This window comes from Struthio camelus, chromosome 1, assembly GCF_040807025.1.
Source record: "Struthio camelus isolate bStrCam1 chromosome 1, bStrCam1.hap1, whole genome shotgun sequence".
Taxonomy (NCBI): domain Eukaryota; kingdom Metazoa; phylum Chordata; class Aves; order Struthioniformes; family Struthionidae; genus Struthio; species Struthio camelus.
This window is the reverse complement of record NC_090942.1, coordinates 80,839,207-80,866,217: the sequence shown is the minus strand read 5'-3', so window position 1 is coordinate 80,866,217 and position 27,011 is coordinate 80,839,207. Positions and strand designations below refer to the sequence as shown.

The 27,011-nt window shown below is 46.3% G+C and overlaps 1 protein-coding gene across 3 annotated transcripts in view; it reads right to left on the bottom strand.

The window, feature by feature from the left end:
- ETV6 (ETS variant transcription factor 6) overlaps positions 1–23,943 on the bottom strand; it is a 137,102-nt gene extending 113,159 nt beyond the window's left edge. The window contains exon 1 of one of the 3 annotated variants that reach the window (XM_068952947.1): positions 23,430–23,943. In XM_068952947.1, coding sequence (XP_068809048.1) covers positions 23,430–23,462 — 33 coding nt within the window. In that variant the 5' untranslated portion in view covers positions 23,463–23,943. Of the gene's footprint in view, positions 1–22,162; positions 22,733–23,429 lie in introns of those variants that run through there. The other 2 variants (XM_068952957.1, XM_068952966.1) reach the window with 2 other exon arrangements.
- Between the last annotated feature and the right edge of the window lie 3,068 nt (positions 23,944–27,011).

The window sequence follows — 27,011 nt, the reverse complement described above, 5'->3', positions numbered from 1 at the left end:
AGAGTGATAAGCGTTGCAATCGATTCCTTCCAAATTTTTTCACTTCATATAATGTTTTGTCTTTCCCGAAGGATTTATTTTGTGGTTGTTTTAAGTTTAAGCATCAGTGAATTTTTTTTTTAAAAGGATAAAAACTTTCCATTTAAAAATTCTAACCAGATGTGGATTTCAGACTTCCAAATTTGGGAATGTTCAGCTCAAGAGCTGTTGTTTTAGTCTCTCAGCCATGATCATCATTGTAAACATAAAAGTTTTGAATTATTTCACCTCCAAATTATCAAGACACTCAACCTATATTTGGCCAAAACTAAATGCGGGTCCATAAAAATCTCAGCACACATTTAAAGGAGCCAGGCCTAAGTCACAAAATCTGAGATCATACAAGTTTTGCACAATTCTGCTAGTTTGGTTATGAAAGCTCAGCAAAATTATCTGATGCAAATCTCATGTATGCCAATTACCTAGGTGATTTAAAGACAAGTTTCAGATTTGATTTATGTGAGTCCCCTCAATTTGCATCACCAATTGCAAGTTTCTTAAAGAGGGGAGTATGTTTTTTTTCCTTCATCAGCAGTGCAGTTGGATGCTAATCCTGAGCTTTTGAGGCGTTGCAAGATGAGCAATCCCTTTCTGATACCATCAGTTCCATCTGTCCCATACGTCTCCCAAAACAAAAGAGAAAAATGAGAAAATATTCCTTTGTCTCGGGTTTAGCTTTCTACTAACCATTTAAGGAGAGGAAAAACACTATCGATACATTTTATTTAACTTATTCTTAACCCTTTTGGCTAGGAAATTGTAAGAGGTCGAGAGTTAATTCAGTGCTTCACAGTTCAATAGTACCTTTATAGCAGTGACCAATATCTGTTCTCCTTCAGTCATCAGTCTTCTCTTTGCTATTTCACTCACCTTTCAACACTCTCCTCAACCGTTTGCAAAATTTGCTTCTCTTCCCTGGAAACTAAGTAAACTACATTTTTCAAACACCATACATAATACCATTCCCTTATCGCTACTAGTTTGCCCTTATAGCCCATGGAACATTACGTTTGAGGCTCACTAAATGCTGTACAGAAAATAGAATAATTAAAGTCTCTCAGCACTACTAGGCAGTACAGCAGTATTTTTCCTCTTTTAAACGAGGGGAAACTGAGGCCTAGAGACTGGTTCAGACTGATTCTTTAAATAGCATACATTAGTCTCTAATTTTAGAAAGTGCATGGCATGACTCAAAAACTAGTGTAACAGACAAATCACACACAACTGAAAATCATTCTGATCCCACCTTTATGATCTAGAATTTATTTCTGTGGCAATTAGTAATGAAAACTCCCATTGCTAATAATGAAAGCAGATTAAGTCCTGGTGTTGAGATTACAATGCTCACAAAAATCCTGAATCTATAGATGAAAAGAAATAAAAATATATGAATTCCAGAGACATGATCCTGAAAGTTGTCCTCCTGTAAATAGTGCCACTGAGTAAATCCTATACAGGTGAAAGCTCTACATCAGATCCTTCTGAAGGCAGTGGCAAAGACCCCAAGAAGATCAAAATGACTAGATGAATGCTATTGGCCTAGGTGGGTAAAAATGAACAGTGTCTCATATGATAAACGATGAGAACTCAAGCAGCAAATGGAGTTGTAACACTCTTCCTAGCCACTTTAATCCCACCCTCCCGCAAACAGGTCCTGACCCGAGATCCTGGAAAAGGTAATTTTCTTGGCAACAATAAATTGCTGCTCTTACAAGAGCTAGGTTGGCTGTCAAACCCTTGGTTCATTAAAGCAGCTTCTCCCTGCTGACCTAAGTCTGCCTCCTAACATAATCGTGACACATTTTATGCCAGAGCGATTTGCAAAGACTGAAGCTCTCTTTGAGGACAGGCAAGCAGATATATCGAAACAGTCATTGCTCATTTTGGTTTGGGGTTTGCCGTTTGTTTTTTCCCCTAAAGTGAGGTACTACGTCATTTAAATGCTCAAGGCATGACTAATAGGTTTCACTACGCTGCTGTATGAAAGTGTTTATTTGGTGACCCCGTGCCACTGGCGTGTGTACCTTCTGAGCACCCCTGGGAGATTCAGGAAGTTCTTCTCAATCTAACCCTATCCCAGAGCCGATTGCCAGGTTGTCTCCAACTCCTGCAACCCAACTGGTAACACATCCTTACTGGCAAGGATGATGGTCTGCTCCATCTCCTTAATCCTAACCGGTAACACAAGCTCTCTAGGCAAAGCACTGACATCCTTAACACCAGCAGATACAGCTTTGTCCTTGCTGAAAGCTTGGGGGATACTAACGGGCTGGCATAAGTGCAAATGGCCATGCAGTTCGCATTCAGAGAACAGTTCTTGCTCTGATAAGAGAGGGAACCGTAAGGTGGCTATTGCCATACTTACTGTTAAGCACATACTTAAACATTTTGTTAAATAGGTGCCCAAAGCACTGGGCTAGCACTAAGCAGGTTGCTATTTGCAGCTTCAGAAGGGAGATGCTGAACAAGCTGTTCCCCTTTCACCCTTGCTGCTCTTTGCCTCAGTTTCCCCATGAGAAAAGTAGAGGAAATGACATAAATTTGCTTTGTAAAACCAGAAACATGAGACAAAAGCTGGGTCTCACTTCACCATGGATCCAGGGCCTAGTTACTGCCCAGTGGATCACTTCCCTTAGTGTTTGCACTCTGCCCTCCTCCCTTTCCTGCCCAAGCAGTGGCCAAGGTATCTTCCAAACAATCTGGAAGAGGAAAAAAAGGCTTGTGGATCACTGTCACATTCAGCTGTTACTTGGGCGCTTATGGGGTAGGGAAGGACTGCCCTTCTCTTTCATTGTGGCATGTGCAAAGATAATTTGCTAATGCAGTATCTAGATGTGCATGCGCCATAGACAAGAAGTAGGACCTCATCCAACCAGGCAGTGGAGCACTGCTGGCTGATCTAGAAGAGATCTGCAAAAGGGCAAGAGGACATGGACTTGGGGAAGGGGGTAAGCTAATAAAGAAAAAAAAAAAAAAAGCAGAGCTTGCCCTGTAGGCCTTTTAATACCTCTGGGAACAAGCCTTAGCTGTAAATTGTGCATGAGAATAAGGCAGGAAACTCTTTGAGAAGGGCATTCAGTACCAGACTGAGGTAAATGAAGACTTATAAATTAGAGCACTGGTTGTTACAGTGACCCGGAAGCAAGTCACTACGGTCCACACCAATACATCGTGTACCCAGTACCTAGCACAACTGGCTTTACAATGAGGAATTTCATCATTCCCAGGAAGTACCTTGCATGAGCTAGAGGAAGGATCCAAGCACCAATGAAATAACACCTGGCATGACAACCCTGCACATTACAGGTTTGCAATGGGAGAATACCCAATCGCTTTTCCCTCTCCTCCTAGGCGCAGTGCACTTCACACGAGACCTGATAAGAGGAACTTAATCCAAGTTGCCCCTCACACCTCCTCCACAGTTCAGAAGGGCCACATACACTATAGACACCTGCAAAGCTACTGATGTCCATCAGCTCTAGCACAGCTCTGCTGGCACAAGTGCCTACGGTGGACACAACCACAAAACTGTACTTAGGCTGGAAGAACTTGTTTTGTTGGTGGGACAGTGGTGATTTTTACTGAGACAGTGCTTTGCCACATGGCCACACTTATCCTTGGACCGCTCTGCCAGTACGCTCTGCCTGCTATTCTTGTCCATGTAAAGCACGGATACAGCTTCAAAAAGATTTCTCTTCCTTTCTCTGGCCTGTACTCCCACACTTTCAGGAAGCTGTTTAAGCCTCTCAACCTCTCATTTTCTAATGTGCTATTCCTAACACACACAATCAGTCCCAGCAACTCCACTTCAAACCACAGGCGGCCAAAAATCCACCACAACCTCAGGACTGCAGGAGTCAGAAGGGGCACTAGAAAACAAGCAACACCGCTACTTAAAATATAAGTGCTCAAGGCGCCCCAGCTCCAAGAAGAGTAGCACACGGTGCATTTACACTCACCACAAAATGGCTACACGTACAAGTGAAATTCCTCGGGTGTCCCCGAGGCAATGAAAACTCTCCCAGGAACTTACCCCTCTGTCCTTTCTCAAGGCATTTAAGTACCAACAGCTCTTCATAGGGATACCCCACAGGCCAGGGAAGACGCTCAAAAGGGTCTCCCTCCCCCAACACTTCCACCACTCTCATGTAGAGCATCTGAGAGAAGCTAAAATCAGCATCCGGCATCCTACAGAAACGTAAACTCACCAGTGAAACATGCAGGAACAGTCTCTGGAGGTAAGGAGAGAGAAAACAAATGACCTATGTAGATTTGCAGATTATTATTTACAGGGCTGAAAACATCCTCCCACACACATACACACACCTTTCCTTGTCTGCTGTACTGTCCCTCGTAAAAAACTGTGCAATAAAATTGCTGGAGCTGATCTAATTCAGAGATGGATCCAATAAAAGTGACTCTCAGAAACATAAGCAATTCCAGCACGGGCAGCTTCAAAATCATCTGCCCAGCTGCTCAAATAACCCTAAGACGGATGCAGATTCTGTAGGAACAGCTGCTGTAGCTTGGAAAGTGCCCATTCCCCAAACAAGGTGGCCAAAATTGACCACCTCCACCTAGAAAAGGAAGTAGAAAGGAAGTAATCCTGGGAGCCCAGGGCCAACTGGCAGGTCAGAGCTGCTGTCCCTTAACAGAGCAGAGAGAGCTTCTGCTACCAGTACAGCAGGGGCGCTCATAGGATGTATTTAAGGCAAGCAGGTAGGGCTACGTGCAGCCGTTCAGCAGGGTTAACATGGAAGCTGATGTTCATGTTCTAACCAAGCATTTCCATTCTTACATAATTTGTTTCCCTAAAAAAAGAAAAAAAAAAATCTCACTTTCTAATATTTAGGAGTTCTTTTTGATAATTATAATGTTCCCAAAGCTAATGGCTATCTATATATAGCAAAGTGTTTTATCAAGCACTTCTTTTCATTTTAAATTAAAAAGAAGAAAAAAAAATAGATTCAGCATTAGACCTCTTCACTGCTTAGTATCTAGTAGTCATTCAGCCCATGCTGAATGGGTCTGCAATACTACCAGTCTGCTTCAAGAGCTAGGTACCTATGAACGGTGCAAAATATTTGGGGACAGATGGGAGAAAAGAGGGAAATTGTATCTCCGAGATGTGAACAGAGTTTTGGGGGGGGGGGGGGGGAGGGGGGAGATGAGCAAATGGGAAAGGGCTATAATAAATAGAGATTTTTTTCCAGTCGCGGTACACACAAGGAACAGATGAAAAAATAATAGCCAGATGAACAGAAGAACAGAAGATAGGTGGACAGCAGCCACCCAAACTAATGAGGCAGGTCTTGCCCCAATATCACATGTTGTCTGAGAGATCTCCTGGGTGTTTTACATTTTGCAGAGAAAAGAAAAGAAAAAAAATAAAAATAACTTCCCCAGTATTTGAGCCTAATTAGTTTTCCAAGTTGGAAGCAATACAGAGGCTCGGGAGGAAAAGATGCCTCTACCCAATGCACGTAGACAGGGTAGTGGAGAGCAGCCTTGTGCCCCTACCTCCCTTCCCTCCCATTAGCAGCACACACACACATCAGAGAGGCAACTCATCCGGGCAAGGTCGGCCATCCCATACAGTATGCTGGGCCTCAAGTTGCAAAACCCTGAGCGGGGCCTAGGGAGGAGGCAGGTAGGTGATCAGACAGCAGGTCTGCCTGCTGCGTCCCTCCCCGACCAGGCTGCCCATCGGACCGAGACGTGAAGCCGGACAAAGAGTTACAGCATCTGCACAGTTTCAGGTGGTCACCTGTGCCACTTGGGACTGGACATGAAATAGGGACAGTTAGTAGTGCGGGCAGGTCACCAATAAAAAGCCCAGAGGGTTGTCATCTGCCTGCCATGCAGGTGTCACAGGTGTGATGTGAAACCCTGGTTAAGAGAGAGATGCCTCCTCTTATGACTTCTCATGGGACCCTCTGGCCTTAAAAAAAAGTCTACTTAATACCACCATTTCCTATTGTTGCTGCCATTGGTACCATGATCAGTAGAGCTCATCAGAACTTTTAATTAGAAAGTGTCGCTCTGTCTGTTTTCTGAGAGAAAGGTGTTTCAGTCAACTTCCTCATGTCGTGTCAGGAAAAACTAACGAAGAACAGAATTCTGAAATGCTGAATCCTTCTGTTTTATATGACATTGCCTCAGAAAAAGAGAAAAATAGACTTTGCTCTTAACAAATCCTTAGAAATCTGAGTTTGTTTTATTTTTTTTAAAAAAACCACTGACATCTTATTTCATGCTTGAACTTTTGGAAAATAATTTAAAAGCAGTGATGTTACCACCTGTGTGACAAAAATAATTTGTCCTTCGGCTAGTTTTTGTTATGGTCACTACCACTAACCAATCACGAGTTTTCCTTTCTCACTTACCTCTTGCCTAACTATCTCTATTAGGCTTCAGCCAAAGCCCCTTAAAGTCAATGGAGCACAGAGAACAGTGCCAGTAAAACATTGTTGTCTGATAATCTCTGGTAGATGCTTGGGTCTTGCAGAGCGGCTTCTCTCCTCCTTTAACCGAAAAGTTTCTTTAATTTTTCAAGTAACTTCGGAGGAGGGAGGAGAATTTTTCAAGTCTTCAGCACAATGATCTAAGCCGCCATCAACCAGAAGGAACTCTCTCACCAAAATCTACCCAAATCTCCAATCTTGGGGTTATACGAAACTGATAGCTCAGCAGTTCCACACGTGCAGATATTAGTTAAATTTAATTTTCATTAAATTTTCATCAGATTCATTTTCATCAGATTTAATTTTCATTAAATTTTAAGTTTGTTATCCTAGCCGTGGCTCAGGGCAGCAATTGTGACTTTGAGAGTCTTTAGACAGAGACCAAAACAAAAGATTAAAAAAAAAAAAAAAAAAGCGTGAACTGCTCAAAATCATATCCAAGCGTTGTTAAACCCTGGGTCCTCTTGACAATAATCCTGCAGTATTAATCGTCCAAGTAAGGAGTTAGGGCAAAATCATTGTTAATCATTCGCATTATGGAAGCGTACACAGTTTCTACTCAAGATCAGATTCCATTTTGCTAGACGCTGCATTTTATGGAGGGGCAATCAAAGAGTAAATGACTTTAAAGTCACAGAGAATGCAGTGCCAAAGCTGGGACTGAACTAAAGCCCTAAATATCTCTGTACAATACCTTTACCCCAAGCCTATTCTTTCTGTCTAATATAATTAGAATTTGTGCCAGGCTGGTATATTTTTATAACTGTGTCGCAAGGCCAGCAGAGAAGGTGTAAGAAAAATAAAACAAGAGCTATGAACTGGCCTAGTTCTCTACAGGAAGGATGGCACAAACACTTTGACTTTCTCTTCAAAGTCCATATAGGGGATATACTGAGCTCCCAGGAAAGCCATGGCGAGCACGGTTCACAAGGAGCTAGTATTTATGGGCTAAACGTATCATTTCCATGTTTGTGTGTTTCAGGGACACCATTTTAATAGATAACAAACTCTGAAATGACCTCTAGATTAGGCATGTGAGATGAACTTCCTCCCCTGACCCAAAGAGGCTTCACGCTCTGATGCATGGTTAAGCAGGTCCAGACGGTCTGTCAGCACCAGCAGGACAGAACGGCATAAATTTGCAATCATAAAGCGAGGCGTTTGGTATCCAGCGCTCTCAGGCTATCTCAGAAGACTCAGAACACGCAAGCGCTTCTTTCTATTAGAGTAGCGCGCTCCTACAATTAAACTTAAACTGGCACAGTCAAGGTGTGTTAGAAACAGAAAGCAAACTGGAGTGCAGTAGGAAGCTGGCAGATCGCAGTGGTGGGGCTTCATGCTGATACCTGCGGGCTCATTCCGTACCTCAAGGCAATCTTTCGACCTATACCCTGCACGCCCAAGGAGCAACCCGTGCTGAGCAGTTTGGCGTCTACCGGCATAAGGAAAGGAGGGATGGTTTCTTTGCAAACCAAGAGCCCCGTTTTAACACCTGAAAGCCAACAGCGACCACTTTTCCTGCAGCAGCGATTCTACCTAGCCTAAAGCAACAGTCCTTGTAATAACGAAAGTGGGCGGGAACCCTTAAAAGCTTTGGTTCTGATTACAGGTAACAAGTCTGGCCAAAACTTTACTCCGAGTTTCATCAACGCTCTAATCCCACATCAATTGGCACCGCCACTGAAAAAAGGGCCCTGCCCTCCTCCTGTTCCCAGCTACCCGTCCCACCTCCACACCATTCCCTGCTCTCTTTCTGCACGAGCCATCCACTTTAATCCAGCGCTGTTCCCTTACCCAGTCCCTGCCTGTCCAGACGTCTGTGCCAGCGCAAGGAAGGGCAAAGCGGAAGGGGTGGGACAAGATCTTTCAGGGCGCTACCACATTACATTCATTTAAAGTCCTCAGCAAACTACTTCAGCATAATAACAGCAGCGCACTTCTGTAGTGCCCTTAAAGAGTGCTAAAAAATCTGCTAAGAAGTAAGCAGCTTCATGTCAGCCCAACTAAGCTGGACGTGAGCTAATAGTCATTCACAGAGACGCTACCCCAGGCTGGGAGGGACGGTATGACAGTGTGGTACAGCCACACAGTCAAAGATTTCAGAAATCAGCAGGCATAATCGAGGATGGACTTCGAGCCATGAGAGAAACAAGTGTCTCAGCACAAAGGATTTGCACCTGGAAAAACGCTTGGCTTTCAGGGCTTCTTAACGAGCTCCAAGCTAGTGTAATTAACAATGGACAGCCGTGGGACTCGAGAGCAAGGAATGGAGGGAAGGAAGTTAACGACCTGGCCACGCGAGCAGCCGGCCACTTCTGCGTGCTGAGATCTGTGCATTGCCTTTCCCTTTTAGATAGACGTTATGCAAGCCAGCAGCAATGGAAAATCAAAAAGTCTAACATTATCCTTTCGTCTGACACCCTGTTAAGAAATCCAAGCTAAAACACTTTCCATTAATGGTCTAAACCACTCCAAGTTTACCATAGTATCACCATATAGATTATCAGACTGCAGGCTTTCTTCCACCGGTAGGACAAAAAATCAGAGAGAATACCACTCCTTTCTAAAACCAGGCATATCATTTAGCTCCTATTTCAAGTGACACGGAGAACAAAAGGTCTTTGCAATCTGTCAGGATTTTGTTTTCCCAGTAATGTGGTCACCACCACTTTTAAGGGCTGTGGCTACAAACGTATGAAAGAAGAGGTAAAACTTGAGGCACAAACCTGGAGCAAAACTCAGCATGAAGACTGTGCATGAATGAACAGCTTATGCATTAGGAAATGTGAGAAAGGAGCAGGCTGAGCCCTGAAGAAGGCAGGCATTAAAAAATTTAGCCCTGTTTCACCCAGCCTAAAAACAGGGCTGCCTTAAAGAGTTCACAGTTAAACTGTTCACTTGTCCCCAGCGGGCACTTCAGCACCCAGTTCAGTGGTCCTTGAAATTACTGATACCCAAAGCCTAAGTCTGGGGTAGAAATCCAAAAGTTAAAACAGTTGAGTGCAACAACTAAGGTAACAGGAAGTTAGAAATTGAAGATGTTGACAAACAATATACTCCTTGGTCACAGGGTAACATACTTCCGTGCTGACACACATAATCAGGAAAGCGTATGTCCGGACTCCACATGCAGTACATGGACAGCCTTTAAGTAATTCCTTTCTGCACAGAAAGATAAAATTATTCTCCCCCGTTTAACACTGGGAAAAGACAATTCCTTCAGCTGCCAGGGTCTTCCAGGAATTTTTGCTTTTGTTTTACCATGTTGGTGGTGGACAGAAAGTCTTAAGACATTCAAGTCCTATAGCCAGGACTTGGGAACAGCCAAAGAAGAGCCTGTCGCCCAAAGCAGCGCCTGAGCCAGCACAGGGACAGGACTTCAGGAGCCACTTAATGGTGAACAAGTTGATCAGCACAGGCATTATAACTAAGTTCAGGCTCTGCCCCAGCTAAAGAAGGACAAATACGTGCCACACGAGAGTAAGTTGTTATGTTATCGGAGTGCCTTAGTACTCTGCTTTAGACGCAGGGATCGGTAAAAGGCATGCAAATATTTGCAGGACAAGCATGGTTCAAGAAATCGTTCACTTGTACTGAAGAAAAACATTTTGTATATACGGGTTCCCAGAAGAAGATCCTGTGTGCAGGCTTACCCATTTCTTAATTGTTTTGTGTAAAGAAATAAAATCCGGGCACTCAGTAAACAACACTTCCTCCTCAATTTTCTCAACTCCTAGGAGCTTGAAAAGAACAGTCAGAGATTGACTGAAAGGCAAAGAGACTGAACTATCAAATTAAGACAGTCACTCCAAAGCAGATTTGAAGCATGCTGATAGAATAAATATGGAAGCACAGGAACTGCCCTGTTCATCAGTCAGGTGGTTCAATGTTCATGCCATCCACACAAACGCATCCTGAGCCTCTTATCAATTAGCAGGAGAGGTGTGGCTGAAACAGCACATGGGGTTGAATTATTTAAGAATCTAATGCATTTTTCGCCCTCTGTCAACCAAATCTTGGGAAAAACCTAGAGAAGTAAAATAGGTCAAAGCACTTAGTGCCAATAAATGGTGTCACAGCCAAAAAGGAGAGTCAAGGACAGGAAAATCCCCAAGTATTTTCTGGAACGAAGTTCACTGAGAAGTCCTTCACAGTCTGAAGAACATTCGTCTCATGAATTTCAGATGGTCAGGGCGTCACTGCTAAGGAACATTATAATCGAGAGCAAGAAGCAGAGCAGATGGTCTGATTCACACTACTGGTCTTCTCAACTACTATTCTTCCACTTTCAAAGCTATAAGGAGACCAGCACCATATAGGAAAACCTGAAGGGGGGGGGGGAAGAGAGTAGATAAGAGTCAGAGCAAAGGTCCATCTAAGCTAGTATCACATCTCCAGTAATGGCCAGTAAGAAATACTCAGGGGAAAAAAGTGTAAGAAATAAATTAAACTTTACCTTCTACACTCTCCCAGCAATCTACAGATTGGGGACTTTCTGAGCCAAGGATTGTATCTGTATCTTTGCAATTAATGGTTCTGAATAGATCTATCTAATATAAATTGTTTTTTTGAAACCAATTACCTGTCTGGCCCTATATTACATCTTTGGCAGTAAGTTCTGTAAGCTCACTGTATGCTGTGTGAAAACATGCTTCCTGCCCTTTAAAACCGCTGCTGTTTTCATTTAATGCCCCTTGTTCCAGGTGAGGAGAAATAACCATTCCTATGTTCATCTGCCCTCTGCCTCTCATGACTTCATAAATCAAATTCCTGTAATTTCCACAAGAGTCCGCAATAGGTCCAACAGCTTATAGTTGCTGTCAAAGCAGACTCCTCTCCCTCGCTTTTTAATTCCTTCGCTCCTAATCCCAGCCTACTTCCCAGGCTCCTGTTTTCCTTCCTCCATTAAACTCCAAAAACTTGCTATAATCTCACATTTACTGATAGCTTAGAGCAGGTGAAAAGAAGAATGGACACCAGATCTCTGATTCACATGGCAACCTACCTACATAGGAGCGAAAGCCTCGCTATGTCAAAGCTTACATCTCGCAGCAGCGCTGAATGTCTTTGACTCGCTGGGGCTCTGAAGGTAGATGGGCTCAGAGCAACACGCTCTGGGGGCTCTGATGGAAATCAAGACTGAAGCCCCATCCCTGAAGTGCAGGACTGATCACTCAGGCTCTTTTATCACCAGAATACATTGAGAAAAACCTGCAGGTGACCAATTTGCTGAAGCTTTCAAAACTAAGACAAAAACTTTTCTCAAAAAGCCCACAGTGACACGTTTGTTGGAACAAAAGTGTCTCTATTTTTCAAGCGTATGTAATTATCGTATTTCCTGGAGCACGGGTACCAACTCAGCCTTTCATTTTTAGCAGCAAGTAATTTGAGTAGGTAGGAAAAATTTTGCTGACCTGTCAAAGCTGTTAGGGCTGCCTCTATTCTATTTCTCAGGTATTACATGGAAAGCAACCAAAATAGAGCTTCTTCCACCCCTGAAAACTATAATTCCAACCACCTCTCTTCCAGCTATTCCCTCAGTTCATTTATTTAAAAGAATACAAATTTAAATATACTCACGCACACTGTAATGCTCAAATTTAAACACGCTCTGAACCCAAGCCCTACTTCAGGCAGGTTGCTGAGCTTCTTTTGCATGCAAGTCATAGTGGGAGTTGTCTCTCTCTGTGGAGTCCACTGCTTTCACGCTCTCTTCATCTGCGTGCAGACCACACACTGACAAACAGATGAGTCTACCTATGTTTATTTTTAATTAAAGTTAAGAAAGTGATACATTTTCAGTTTTTGGGTTTTTTTTTTTTGGGGGGGGGGGGGGGGGGGGCTTTTTTCTCTTCCAATTAAAAGACTAAGGTCCATACAACCAACTTGTATATGACGGAGTGCTCTGTGGACTACTGATGGGAAACGGCCAGGGGATTAAGAAACTCTGCTCTCGGCTCAAGGAAACTAACCTTCTCTTCCATGAATACTTACGTTCACCTTATATCATCATCATTTCAGCTAGTACAATTATCACTCTTAGCCTCCTGTGGAGAAGCAATAGGAACTGTGAGGTCCTCAATACTCAATACTCACCCCACCAAGTAGGACGGGAGAACATGTCAGAGCTGCCCACAGCGACGGGGCAGGCCAACTTAAGCAAGGTCTAACCTGCTTAGGTATAAGCTTTTCTTTAATTTCATATGAAATTTTAAGGAGGTATGTCTTTTAAAAAGAGTATACTGATAACTGTAATAGAGGAAAATAACTTAAAAAGATAAATGCCAAGCACAAAAGTTTGTGCTAAAGCATGAAAGAAAGTCATACCCCTGGAAATAGTGGGAACCACCATTACACACCTAGAACCTGAGCCATCCAAAGAGCCAAGCCAGCTTTTGGCAACAGGTACAGAGAGAATATTTTCTGCTTTCAATTTAGTCAATTAACTCATTACAGTGATTAGTATACTCAAAGTTGGAAAATGCTTTAGAGCTGCAGAAACAGGAAGCTTATTTTCTTTTTCCAATCAACAAATAAAAACGAAGTGTGAGAGAGCAAAACCTACTTGTTCTACGATCAGTATGACCAGAATTTAAAAAAAAAAAAAAAGTTTACTTGAGGAAAAAGCTTGTTACTTATCAATTAAATAATATTACCTCAAAATGTACCATACGCTCCCTTCTCATGTACATTTATCAAAACATGCTTTTTATTTTAATAACTATATTAAATGCTTAAGAGGTTGGCGAGGAAGGGAAATTGCATTTTTAATTACATTTCAGTGCAAAGCCAAAAGTGGTTGATCACAAATAATAAGTAAAAAATTAATCACCTAGCAAAAAAATTGTCATTCATCATTTTCCAAAATCAAAACATTAAATAAAAACTTAACTAGATCTATAGGAGACCATCTAACTATTAAATAGATGCTGGCAGACATTGCATAGATTAGCAGAGAGGAGAATTAAATTTATCGTGAAGGCCATATTTAGCTGCATATCAATATGCTTTCACGGCTATCCACTAATGTGGATCGGTCTCTCTTTAGGAAAAAATAACGAAAAAGTACATATGCAAAACAATATTGTAATTGATGTGGTAAATCCATTCTTCTGTTTACTAGTTTAAAATACACAATCAAAGCCCAATGTAAGGTCTGTACAACGTCTAAAGCATTTCTTAGCAAATGAGAGTCCAGTGACCGCTTGCAACATTTGGCCAGGTAGCGATAGCAGCAACTCTTACACTCTCCCAGTTGGGAGACCATTTGTCATAGATGTGAAAAAGAGTGATTGCTTCAGGAACACGTTTCAAATGGGTAATAATGGGAACTCGGAGACCTTTGGAAAAGCACTGCTCATAGAAGCAAAGTCTCTTCCTTAAAACCAGAAAATGTCCATTTTTTCAAATACGGATCTGTAATTCCCCTTCCACGTATTCCCTGAAGGTTTTCCCTTCTTTCATTCGAATCCCAAGAATTAAAACAACAAAGCCAATCTCTTGCTAGCCCCAGCACTCCAGACCTCACGAATCCCTCCTAGAGTTAAAAAGGCACAAATTCTTCCTTAGATCTTCTGCCACGTACAAGTAATTAGTGTTCTTGAAGGCAAGACTGTTTGGGGCTGAGACGGAGACTTAGGAAACAATTCTGAAGAAAATAATAAATCATTCGAGACCAGCTTTCCAGAGTGCAAAATTTTACATTAGAATGTCTGAATGCCGATACATCTTGAGACCAACAACCTCTCTTGCCCAGCATCTTGTCTCCAACAGACAAGAAGTCTCCATCTCAGGAAAAACAAAACAGACAGGAAAAGCGATCTATCCCTGGTGTAATTTTAGGTTTCTCCATGCAAGCTCTCATGCTTAATGTTTTCCACATATTCTTCCACCTTCTTTTTAATCCATTTACACTTTTAGCCTTCAGTGTTCTGCAGCAATGAGTTTCATAATTTAACAACAAAGATGAAGTACTTGTTTGAAATTTGCTTGCTGGTAGTTTCATAGCCTGCCCTAGTTCTGTACTGTCAAAAATAGAGAGAAATAATTGGTCGCCATACACCACTACTGTGTGATTTTATAGATCTCTATCATAAACTCCCTCAACATTCTCCTTTCCAAGCCAAACAGTCCTAGGCAACATCGCTTCTCTTCCTATGGAGGCCTCCCTGTGCTTTTGGCCGGCTTCACATCTCCTTTCTGTCTCTTTTCTGGTGCCACAATATGCCTTTGGAATAATCAGAAATAGCTGCTGCATTCAGAACCGGTGTGCAGCGTGGATTCACACTGCAACACACAGATAATCTCTATTTTACTCTCTGCTCCTTTCCTACTACAGTTTTATTTGCCTATCTGACCACCACTGAAAGCTGAGCTTATTTTTTTCCTCTCTTCTTCATCCACAAAGTCATTTCCTAAAATATGATCCTGGGTGCAAAATCAGTTCTAGGAGGTCCAGCAGCAGCTAAACAAGACTGAACAGCTCAAGGAGACTTCACTGTTTCCGCTAAGCAGAAGGGCCATGGATGAACCCTGCTCTCATAAATTTCCAAGAGGGGCTAAAAAAAAAAAAAAAAAGAAAGAAAAGAAAAAGAAAAATGCTCAAATACTTCACCTTCTGCCCACTTCTCCAAGCCATCAGAGCCACTGCCCATCAGCATGGTCCAGCTGGCTGCGCTAATTGGCACCGTATATGCTATTAATTCACCCTCTTCTTACTTCGAGGTTTAAAGAAGTTGTAATTTGTCCCAGTTGGGAGGTAATAAAAACCTGCCTACAGTCAGTCACGGCTCCACTGACTCAGCTGGCATGAGTAACCTGCAAAGACATCGTATCCTCCACGTGCCTGAGCCCAGCATTTGCTCCATAATGCACAGCACATCTCTCAGGCCACACGTCACAAAATATTTTGCAGCCCTTCTTCCCCAGGAAGCCGCTTCCACATTCTTCCCTGAATCCCCTTACAGAGAACCCATTTTTTGCTCAAGTCATTTGATGGTGACACAACCGTGCAGATTGCCAGCAGGGCACACCGTGGCACAGCTCTCCATGGGGCCACCAGAGATGCCAGGGACTGATCGACTGCCCTACACCAGAGCCTTCAGCTCCTCGCGTCCCACCACCCATAACCCCAACTCCTGCTTAGGTAGGGGCAGGGGGTAGGTTTGGCTTTGCTTATATATTCAAGCACTCAGTAAGGATAAGAACTGACCATTCAAGAGGGAACGTGCTGCAAAATAACCTTCTCCAGTCTTAATCCACCAGCACAAAAAAGCATCGCTTCCCTCCCGGGGAGGGGATCCCAGCACAGACCTAGAAATTCCTAGAAATCAGGAAGAAGCTCCTCAATACTGCTGCAGTATTGGGTTCGCTCTCCCAGTACTGGGTTTGACCTCCAAGCGCATCAGCAGAGTTTCACAGTGAGTGCCTCGTCAATGATGGCAGCCTCTTTTACATTAAATCCTTTTTAGGGAAAAAAGGAAAAGAAATGGGAAATGTGGTTTACAGATACTGAAAGACAAAATGCCTTAGTGTGGCCCTACTTACTAACTGGATAAATCTGGTCTCCAAATTCTAGCATTACTATCTCTGGCATGTTTATTACGCAGGTCACAGATCTGGTGAAACTCCCAGCTCCTGGATTTCCACAGAATTCCATACAATTTAGACAAACATTCGGAGTTGCCGTTAATAGATGTTTTGGAGCATCTCATTAAAGCCCTAATGGAAAAATCATTTCAGCCATACTATGTGGAAATAAAAACTATATAAAGACTCTCATTCTCATTCCATCAATTTTAAGGAGACCCCTTAGAGTGTGCCAGTTGGTTTCCTCCAGGTTAAACTTTCAAAAAACTTCAACAGGGATAATTGCCATGCTTGATCAGACTCTACCTGAGCTAGCTGGCTTAAAAAACAAAAAAAATAAACAAACAAGCATAATCCACCCCCAGTTCCTATTTATATAAACAGCATTTTATTTTATTTAAAAATCCAAACTCTGGATCTCTGGATTTAATACTAGCCAGCTGTTAATGGTTTAACACGTAAAGCCTGGTTGTTGCATTCAAGTATTTTTGTGGGGTTGTAATAACATACGACTCCCATAGGGGCACACAATGCCACTTTTGGCGTTACACGTGTCTTTAAAACGATTTACAACGCTATTTATTTCCCTATGCAAACATTTTGTAGAACACCAACATTAATGCCACTGCGAGAATCGCTTGCTCGCTCTCTCTCTTTCTTACCCATTTTCTCTCCAGACTGTCTTCACCACGGCACCATTCGCAAAATATACAAGGATAACACCGAAGTAAAGATGTGGCTTAACAAGGAATAACCTTTAGAAAATCATTTAGATGAAGAATCATTTATAGCTTCGCTTAATTGCTACAGTCGGTTCACTTTGGAGCTCAGCACCGTTACAGAAGAGAAGCAATAACATCTATCAGTGAAAAGGCTAACTCCATCCTAGAGCCTGTATTTACCGCAGTTCAAAGCACTCCATAAACAAATTCTACTTCAGCTGAAGTCTTCTGTATTTATTTTCCAGCCAGCGGTGGCATTTCTGAAAAAATTCAGAATAATCTAGTCAACCATATTGAGGTCCCTGTGCTATTAAAGATGAAGATAAGAGAACAGCTGTCCCCTGCGCTCCAATAAAACATTGCCTAAAGACAACTCATCAACACTAGAACCAATACTGTCTAAATACGGTTTGGTTTGTAGACCTAAAAAACAGTCCACGATAGTAGGAACAGATTGCCACAGCCCTGCTGGTAAAAGCGTGGGTAGTTTTGGTGGCCCGTTTGGTCTCTTTGCTCAGGCCAAACCTGAGTACATAGCCGGGCTCCATTTGGTTTGGCCGGCCTGCTAAAGCATGGCTTTCAACATCGAGGAGACTGGGAATTACAGTTTAAATTGGCAAGCGTACTTCCATCTCCCATCTGATAAACTCATAACCACATGTAGAAGCGTGGTCCCGGGAGAGCTGCCCTATAGTGCCTGGCCTCTTCAAGACCACACTTGGGGCAGTCCATGTCCTCTGCGGGCTCCCTCCTGCACAGGGATGGGCTGCGGTCAAAAAAATTCCTGTTGTAACAAGGCTAGCAGCCTACTGCCAGCCACCGTCTTTCCAAGTGGGTCCTCCCTTATCAGATGATGAACATACGTCCGATCTACCAGAGAGGTATGCCCTCCTTCCCCCAGGGAAAAGACAGTGGCCTTAGGAAGGCTGCTGGGATTGCTCTGGCCATCAAATCCTGCCACTGGCCGCTGTCCTGCCCAGGAGCTCCCTCCCTGGGCCAGGAGCAGGGTTGTGGCAGGAAAACCTGGCCAGTACCGTAGGCCCAGCTCTCCCACGGCAGCACTCGATGCAGCTCGCACGCACAGAAACACCACCCTGCCCGCGCAGGGCAGATCCAGCCTTACGGACGCGGAGAAGCTGGAACAGTTGCTCTTTCTGGCAGAAGCTGCTTACCTCTGCTGAGCACTCAAAAAAAGCCAACAGCCAAAGAACAATTAAAAAACCTCAAACCCACCACCACTCCCGAAATGTCACGTGACCTAAGAAGCCAGGAACGCATCAGCATCGCTCTCCATCACCGATTTCTATAGCAAACACTATTCATTTCCATGTTGCATTACAAATATTAAGCCTCGCTGCTGTCCAACAGAGGTAGGCTCATTATTATTTTATGCCAGTTTTGCAGATAGGGGAAGCAAAGGCCAAAGCAAACATTTTCAGAAGCGCTCGCTCTGTTTTGAATTGCCTTTGTTTTGGGGATGCCCGGCTGAAGGCACTGACTCAAAGATAATCCAAAACAAACGCATGCAAAAAATAGCCAGTTTTGGATTGCAGGTCAGAGCCAGACTGTTGATCAAAAATGTAGGTTGCCTTAGCTCTTCTTTTCTCGCAGTAAGCAGATTATTAGGAAAGCCTTCCTTATAAGACTTCAGAATCCGGGCTGCCATTGGGAGGCACTGACGGACTCGGACAACTTTTCTCAAAGGCAGAAAACGTAGCTCTGCATAACTGTACGAGACTTCATCTCCTGCTTATCAGCATTTCTATCAGCAGAGCATTGCTCAGCTGCTTCCCTACAAAAGGGCACTTTGAGTTGCACGGTGCAATATACATGTAAATTATCATTAAAGTATCCTCTGTTTAATTGGGGCATTGCAGATCGGGGCTGCTGTGTTAATGGGTTGCCTCCCAGGAAACTCGCTTAGCCCATAATGACACAGTGAATAGTAATGACCAGTGCTTAATTGGGACAGTGTTAGTAAAATTTTGCTTCAGAGGGATTAAATTTAGCCGGTGCCAAGGAGTTAAGTGATTAATCAGGTGGTAAATAAGTATGTACGGCTAAACTCCAGTCTCCTCCAATTCAGTCCTACACCCACCAAACTTTATGGGAGTTTTGTCATTGACACCAACATAAGTAGGATCAGCCTCCTCACACGCAAGTTTGCTAATAAACATTAAGGAACGTGTTTTGCACAAACAAATGCTCCGCCGTGGGTAAGGGTAACAGCATTCTGGCTGCCTGACACCAAGTAGCCCCTCAGACTGGGAAGTTTTAGGTATATCTCCTCATTAAAAAAAGCGCGGGGGAGAATTCTTTGCAAAAACATTGTAGCAATAATGAAGAGACAAAAAGCGCTACTTAAAAATTAAATAAACCTGAGGAAGCAAGTTAGGGTTGAAAGCTCCACTGTTAGGCTGATTCTTTGCCCTTCAGCTTCCACGAGCGGTCTCTCTCTCTCTCTTTCTTTCTTAATCATTACAAAGCACATTCTTGAATCTGAAATGAGCAACGCCGCAACGAGGCCTCAAGCAACAGGGATCTGTACCGACTCCTGCGGGGTCCCTGCGATCACAAGAGCCCCAAACAGCTCACTGCACGGGAAAGCGCTGCTATCAGCCAACATACGACTTCATAAAACCTACGCTGGAGTCAGCTGTGAAACCCAACTCGCAGGAAGGCTCCGCGCACTCAGTGCTCGCTGCCTACAGAAAGCGCCCTCGTCTCAAGCATCAGCCAGACGTGCGAGGGACGCCGGGGCCGGGAGAAGCCTTGGCCTGAGAGGTCTGAAGCTGCCCTCGCATCCCCGGTCCCCACTGCCCCACAACAACTGCACACTTGTGCCAACGCAACTGTCTGTATGGTTGCACAGAACAACCAACCACAGTAAGGTGAGTAAAAGTGCCAGGTTTATAGAAAGGAAAAAAAAAAAATTTTTTTTTTTTTAAAACCATACCCTCTGAGGCCTTTTTATTTAGCTGCTGAGGTTTGAGCCTTTCAGGAAAAAAAAAATGGGGAGATCCTCACAATCCCCAGGTGGGGTTTTAAACGAACATGGATCTTAATTAATGACAAAAAATCGGCATCGGTGGCCAGACATCTCATTTCTAATCCTGGCTCCCTCTGAGCGTCTGTCATATAACCTTGGCCAAGATGCTCACACTCTCCCCGTGCCTCAGTTCTCCCTCCTGGCAAGAAGAAAGGAGAGGCCATAAGGGTCACTTACTAATACCGTATGGAGGGAAGGCCGAGACCTTGGCAGCGATTACGCTAACATACCATTTAACTGCTGTGGCTCAGCTTCAGAGAGACAGGTTTACTACAGAAGCGGACACCCCAACAGCTGGGATGAAAAGAGACGTCCAAATATGACAACCGCACCAAGCGTCCAGCTCAAACCACTTAGAAGTCAAAACCCTCAGGCCATCTCAGGCTTGAGTCTACCACAAGCCTCCAGCCCATCGGCTCACGCAAAAGAAACCGTTTATGTCCTAAATGGTAGTGAACACTGAGGGTCCAATCCTCACACGAATCTCTGACCCCCGAGATCTTAATTTCTGAATCTCAGCAACACCTCCTCTCTGCAGCTTTAATCTCTTCACTGGAGTTACCAGGTCTACTTTTGCGAGATCAGGATCTCAGCATTGTACTCCTCTCTCCAAGCAGAAGTTCATACAAGTGCGTACACATACTTGCCAGAAAGCAAACACCTATCAATATACAATTACACATGCCTACTGATCAGTACTTGACACATGCTGAGAGGCTACTGCAAGTTTATATTGATCCTAAGTAGTTAAATATACACTGAAACTTCTCAAAGTCTTCCCAAATCTTTGTATTAGAGTTCTTCTCTAGGAAGGTGAGACAGAGGGACCGCTGGATGAACACCTCGGGCGTTCGCAAAGCACCAGCCTTTGCTCCCTTCACAGCAGCGTCCCGTGGCTCATCACACCAGCTGCAGCGCTATTTATTGCGCGCAGCCGTGCCCTGTGCCCAGGCAAGGAAAAAAGAAAAAACAACAACAAAACAAAACAAAACACATCCACTCGCACCACTGCTTCCAGCTCACGAGCCCCTAAGGAAACTCCTCAGCGCTCGCCCCGCGCAACCCTTGGCTGCTTTTCAGCGCGACGAAGCAGCTGGGCAGCGAAGCTGGAGAAGGGTGCGGAGCTCGCTCCCCTGTGCCCACCGCGCTGTCAGCTGGGAATCACGTCCGCGAGGAACCACGGAGCGTACTTGTGCATCGTGCCAGCATTTAAACAACCTCTCCTAACTCCATCAGCTCATTACAACTAGCTTTTCACCTGTCTGGATGAAAAGAGCATCCAGAAAAGCAATGGTAGTTAGAAACAAATGGATGAGAGTTACCCAGAACGGTTTGACTGATGAAGAGACATCATTGTTTGAAATTCACATTTCTGTCCAAAAACATATGCTTTCTGTATTTGAAACTATAAAAATTATCTTCAATTATCACCATCATCAAAAAATGCCTTCCTACTTTCCCGCCAGTGCCTTTTTTTTTTCCCCATTCCGATTAATCCGCTCTTTGCCAGCACTTTGGACACAGTCTTAAGTATTTCACCCAGGCAGTAGTTTCCGTCTTCATACAAAGACAGATAGAAGCGTGAGCATGTAGACAAACCACACATTAAAAAAATATATATATAAAAATAAAAATAAGCTCAGGCCAGGATGTTTAGAATTAGTCACTGCTAAAAAGTCAGTTTCACAATATCCTTCTAAATGCAATGAATAATTGGCATATTTTCATTTCTAAGCTCAAACAGGAGGAAAGACTCAGGAAAACTTCTGCGTGTCCGACTCCTGACAATACGACTCTAATACGCCTTGGTAAGGACCAGTTTTACCGTTAGCGAAATCAGTAATAGTTTTGTTGTCGACCTCAGCGAAGAGCAAGAGTAAGCCTCAAATTCTCAAAAAGACCCACTTCTAAAACAAGCAAGCACAACTCATAGTGACACTACTTTCTGAGGACACTCATGGGGATGACGATAACATCCTACGTTTCTGTAGCATTTACTAGGAAAAAAACAGTACCTACGTTACCAGGGGAAAAGCAGTAGCTATATTTCAGTTTGCATACATAGGGATTTGCTTAGTTAATCGTACAGATTTTGCCTGCATTCGCATTTTGCCATACTGCAACAGGCAAACAATACTCCATTATCCAGTTTGTCCATCCGCATTATGAAAAGTCAAACCGGACTCTCTAAGCCACGAGACTCCACGGGACACAGGCCCCAATGCATTTAACTTCCCCCCCCCCCCCCGAAAGCAAATGAACCCAGAAGTTTCAAACGGCAGTAAACGCAAGACGCTCACCGTAAACGTACAAACGCAGAGGACAGACACATGAAAAAGCTTCGTATTTTTAAGCTGGATAAGTCAGCTTTTACTCCAGGCTCTCCACGACCCCGGCAGAAGGGTCTGGAAGTCACCTTTTCCTGGCAGACGCGGAGAGGTAACCACTAAAGCGTATCTGATCTGGACGGGATTAGCGGCGAGCAGGAGGGAGACTCCAGGCTGGCAACAAGGCAAAGCGGTTCCTCCAGCGAGTCAATAACCGAAGCGCGGACGAGGGAAGGAGCGAGGGAAGCACTGCTCCAAGCCGGCTGCTAGCTAGGAAGGATCTGGACGAAAAAGGAAGCTCAGTTTTTGTTTCCATTGTCTCAGCTTCACGCTGCCTCCGCTTAGAAAACGGCAGAACTTCAGAGGGCAACCCCTTGCACAGGCCGGGTGGCAGCCAGGCGCGACCCCGGCCCCGCGGGGAGCGCAGCCGGCCCGTCGCCTCCCGCTGCCTTACGAGCGGCGCCAGTAAACGCGGGGACTAGAAATCATAAATAATAACAACAACGTGAAAGACAAGCTCAACAGCCCACCCTCTCTGGGAACACCAACGGCTACGTCTCTCGCGCGGCAAGGAAACTTTCTACCAACTTCATAGCAGGGTGAAGAACACACACAATCCCAGTGCCACCGCACCGCAAGAGGCGAGACGCTACGATATTAATTTAAAGCATCCAGCGCGCTGTTAACCGCTTGCCATGAAAAGCCGTGCCTCGAAACCCGAGCCGCGGCCACAGTTGCTTCCCCCTCCACGCACGCACCCTATTGACAAATAACAGGGCAGTCGCCCTCCCCGGCCGGCCGACCCCCCCCCCCCCCCCCCCCGTGCTGGGGCAGATCGGCAGAGTTTCACACTTGCATTTTGATTGTAAAGGAGGAGGGGAGGTAGTAACAAAACAAAACAAAAAAAAAAAGGAAAGGAAAAAAAAAACTCTCAGTGACCGCTTTTCACCTTAACAAAAAAAAAAAAAGCAGCGCCCGCGTGATATTTACAAGTGGGCAAAATACAACACCGGCCCACGCGACCCGCCGGTCCGCCCCAGCGCCCAGATGCGGCGGGCGACGGGCGGCCCCGGCTCCCTTCCCCCCCTCCCGCCCCCCGCGCAAACTTCGCGGGCAACGAGGCGGCGCGCCCGGCCGGCCCGGCGCACCCCCCCCCTCCGGTATTGGGGGGGGGGAAGAAGGGGGGAGGAAGGGAAGGGGAAAAGGAAAGAAAGGAGGGTTTTTTGTTTTTTTTTTTTACCTTGACGCAACACTGAGCAGGAGCCTCAGACATGTCTCAGGAAGGAAAATAAAAATAAGCAGGAGGAGAGCGGGCGCGGCGGTGGCGGCGGCGGGCTGGGGGGAGGGAGGGGGGGAGGGCCGGCGGTGGGGAGGAAGACGAGGAAGTTTTTTCGGGGGGGGGTTCGGCCCCACTTGCCGCTGCCGGCGCAGAAGCCCCGCCGCGGCCGCGGGCCGCCCTTCACCGGCGGGAAGTTCCTGCCACCATGGCCCCGCCGGCCCGCCGCGGCCGGGGGCAGGCGCCTCGCCGGCAGAGTTTCCCCGCCGCTGCTGCTGCTGCTGCTCTTCGGGGAGGGGGGGGGGTGCTCGCTCTCCCCCCTCCACGCGTGTGCGTGAGCGCGCGTGTGTGTGTGTGTGTGTACGCGCGCCGCGGCGGGGCGGGGGCGCCAAGCGGCGGGATGGGGCGGGCGCTGCCGCTGCCGCTGCCGCCGCCGCTGCTGCCGCCCGGCTGCTCCTTCCTGCCAGGCAGAAACCGAAAGGCGGCGCGGGCCGGGCCGGGCCGGGCCAGGCCGGGCCGGGCCCTGCGGCTCCGCCCCCCCGGCTTCGCCCCGCCCCCTCCCCCCCCACCCCCGCTGCCGCCGCCGCTCATTGATCCCGAGGCGCGAGGCCGAGAGTGACGTGGGTTCCCGGCACCGCGCCCGCCCCTTAAAGGGGCCGCGCGCGCTGCGTCGCGTCGCGTCGCGTCGCTGCCGCCGGGCTGCCGCGGGAGCGCCGGTGTTTGGCCGAGGCGCCAAAGCGAGCTGGGACTTCCCGGCTCCCCGCCCGGCCTCTTTAAAAGCCGCGCACCGCTAACGGCGTAGAAGCAAATCTCTCTTAAAATATAAATAGATAAATAAATAAAATTTAAAAAGAAATAAATAATAAATAAATTAAAGAGACGGGCAGCGGGGAAGGGCGGCAGGAGGAGCAAGCGGAGCGCGGCGGCGCGAGGACGGAGGAGGCTTTAAGGCAATAAAACAATGGCCTTTGTTCCGCCGGCCGAGGCGGCCCCTTTAAGAGCGCCTACCAGGAAGTGAGGGCGCGGGTTTGCCCGCGCGGCGCGGAAATGTGGGCGCGCGCGGGCCGGGCCCCGCCCCTTCCCCCCCCGCGGAGCCCCTCCGTCTCCACGCACAGCCGCGCACACGCGTGGGGCAGGGCCCGTTCCGCTGCTCGGGGCCGCGGGGAAGACCCACGCGGCCGAGTGGGGAAGGCAGCCTCCCTCGCCTTGCGTTAAGTTTTAAACGCCGGCGTGGGTCGCGCGTGTAGGCGGGGGCAGGGGCGCGGGCGGGTGTGGTGCCGCGCGGGATGTACAGAACAGATACCGTGACGCTCGCTATATGCATATGTCCGGCTGTGGTGGTACTGCGCCGTTGTTGTCCTTCAGCCTCTTTGAGACCCGAAGCCGTACGGCTCCTCAGCCCTCGCGGTGGGGGGGAGAGGAGAAGGGGGAAAGGCAAAAAAAATAATAATAACTCCGCAGCGTGTTAGTTGGAATCTCTCTGTGATTTTCAAGACTTTTTTTTTTTTTTTTGCCCTCTCCCCCCCCCCCCCAAACGCCCAGGGATTCCTGCTTTTTGGACGTGCCTGCCGCGTATGCAAGCTCTCGACACGCTTATACCTTGCCCGAGAGCGTAGTCCTGCCGAAACCCATGCTGCTGCAAGGCAAAGCCCCCTTTTGGGCCTGTTACAAGGCTGCTGTGCGCTTTAATAGCTTGGCCTCTTATTAACGGTTCCAGGGCTGCTGCAAAGAGCCAGGGAGAGGGAATCCTGTGCTTTCAAGCAGGCGTCGGCCTGCGCGGCGCGGCATCCGCCTCGCCGCACCACGCTTGCAGTGAGCGCGCCCCTGCTTCACCCGCCCGGCTAAGAGGCAAGACGGCGAGGATCGCTCCTTAGCCTCGCTAGGCCGTCCTGCAACCCCAGCACCATCTCCTTGCAGCTCATCGTGCCGGCCGGCTTCAGCCTGGGCCGTCCCCGGTGTTAAAGGAGGAAGCGCAGGGTGGGAAGGTGCTGTTCCCTTGCAGCCGTCGACCCTTCTTTCATGCAGGGCTGACTCGGTAATAAAGCGTTCATAGCCACCTTTCCCCCCACCATGACTAGCACTTCTTCCTTCCCCTCGGCATAGCCGGGCTGCTGGAGTGGAGTCCTCGCTCCCCCGCACTGCTTTTACCATGCAGCTCCCCCCCCACCCCGCTATTGCTCTCTCCCCTTCATCACGGGGTGACGTTTCCCCTCTCTACCTGCATGATTATCGCTGGCCTTCCCCAAGCGCTGAGTCATTATTCTGCATCTCCTGGCAAGTTTTTTTTTGTGTGTGTGTGTGTGTTTCCCTTACATAAATGCAGAAATTGGAGATGGAAAAGGCCACGTAGGTCACCTGCTCCCCTCCCCTGCTGGCGGAGGATTTACAGTACGTGCCTGATTGCTCTGTCCGCTCTGGTTTTAAATGACTCTGATAATGGGGTTTCCACCTCTTCCTTCTGGAGACTATTTCACGGTCTGAGAAGCCTCACGGTCAGGAAGATATTTGGCCTATATTTTCATTTGTCCAGTTTCACCTAGTTACTCCCAGTTATAACCGTGTATTGTGCTCCTCTCAAACACTTTCTCTCCTTCCTGCCTGTTGGTGTCTTGTATGCAGATACCACTTTTTTTCCTAGCCATTAGCATTAGTTCTTTTTATCTCCTTTCATTAATCAATGCCTGCAGGCACTTGATCATTTTGGCTGATCTTCTCTGATTCCTACTGAATTTTCAACATCTCCCCAGCCCATGGATACCCGCTTTGGAGACAAGTATCTCCCCGATCCTTTGTGAATGCAGCCAAAACCCCATAGCAGTTTAGTTTGTCTGATGCAGCTCCAGCCCTGTTATTCCTGGGAGTTACTCTTGCAAAGGGATTGCAATCTCTTTGTCTCCACAGAGGTCATGGTGTAGCTTTGTGTCCCGAGTCTCATTTTTCTGTCAGGATTTTTGACATCCACACATCAGTTATTTGTGGTTTTACTGATATCTGCTGTTCCTCCCGCTTTGATTAATGGCCTTTACAAAGAGAGGCCAGGATGCATCTTGGCAGACCTCTGATGGTCTGTAGGTGGTTACAGGTATCTGCCCAAGATCACGGTCTGATTTAGAGCCGTTCTCTTCCAGCTCCTTGTGTTCTTTTTTCCACTGCTTTACTAAAGGTGAGCGCAATGGATGGTATCCAGCAGAGGGAGGGACACAAAGGATGAAGGTGTGGAAGGTCACGAGTGTGAGCGCAGCACTTTCCCAGACCCCGTGCCAAAAGTCATTCCTACTTTCTGCTCTGCCAGCATCTGCAGAAACAGATATGCCTCAATCGTGCTAGCCAGATGCCCTCTATGGAGGCTCAAGACTGTCTTTGAGCCCCCTTGACTGAAGAAGGCCGAACTCCTCTCTCATTTTAAATCCCCTTATACGGTGTTAGTGTCTCTAGTGCCCTTTTTTTTTTCTGACCTGATCCCCCACGGTTCCTCTCTTTCGTTACATCTCTTGAGACCTCTGACGATATGGTCCCGGCTGTGGCTCTGTGCAGGAGACGGGAAGC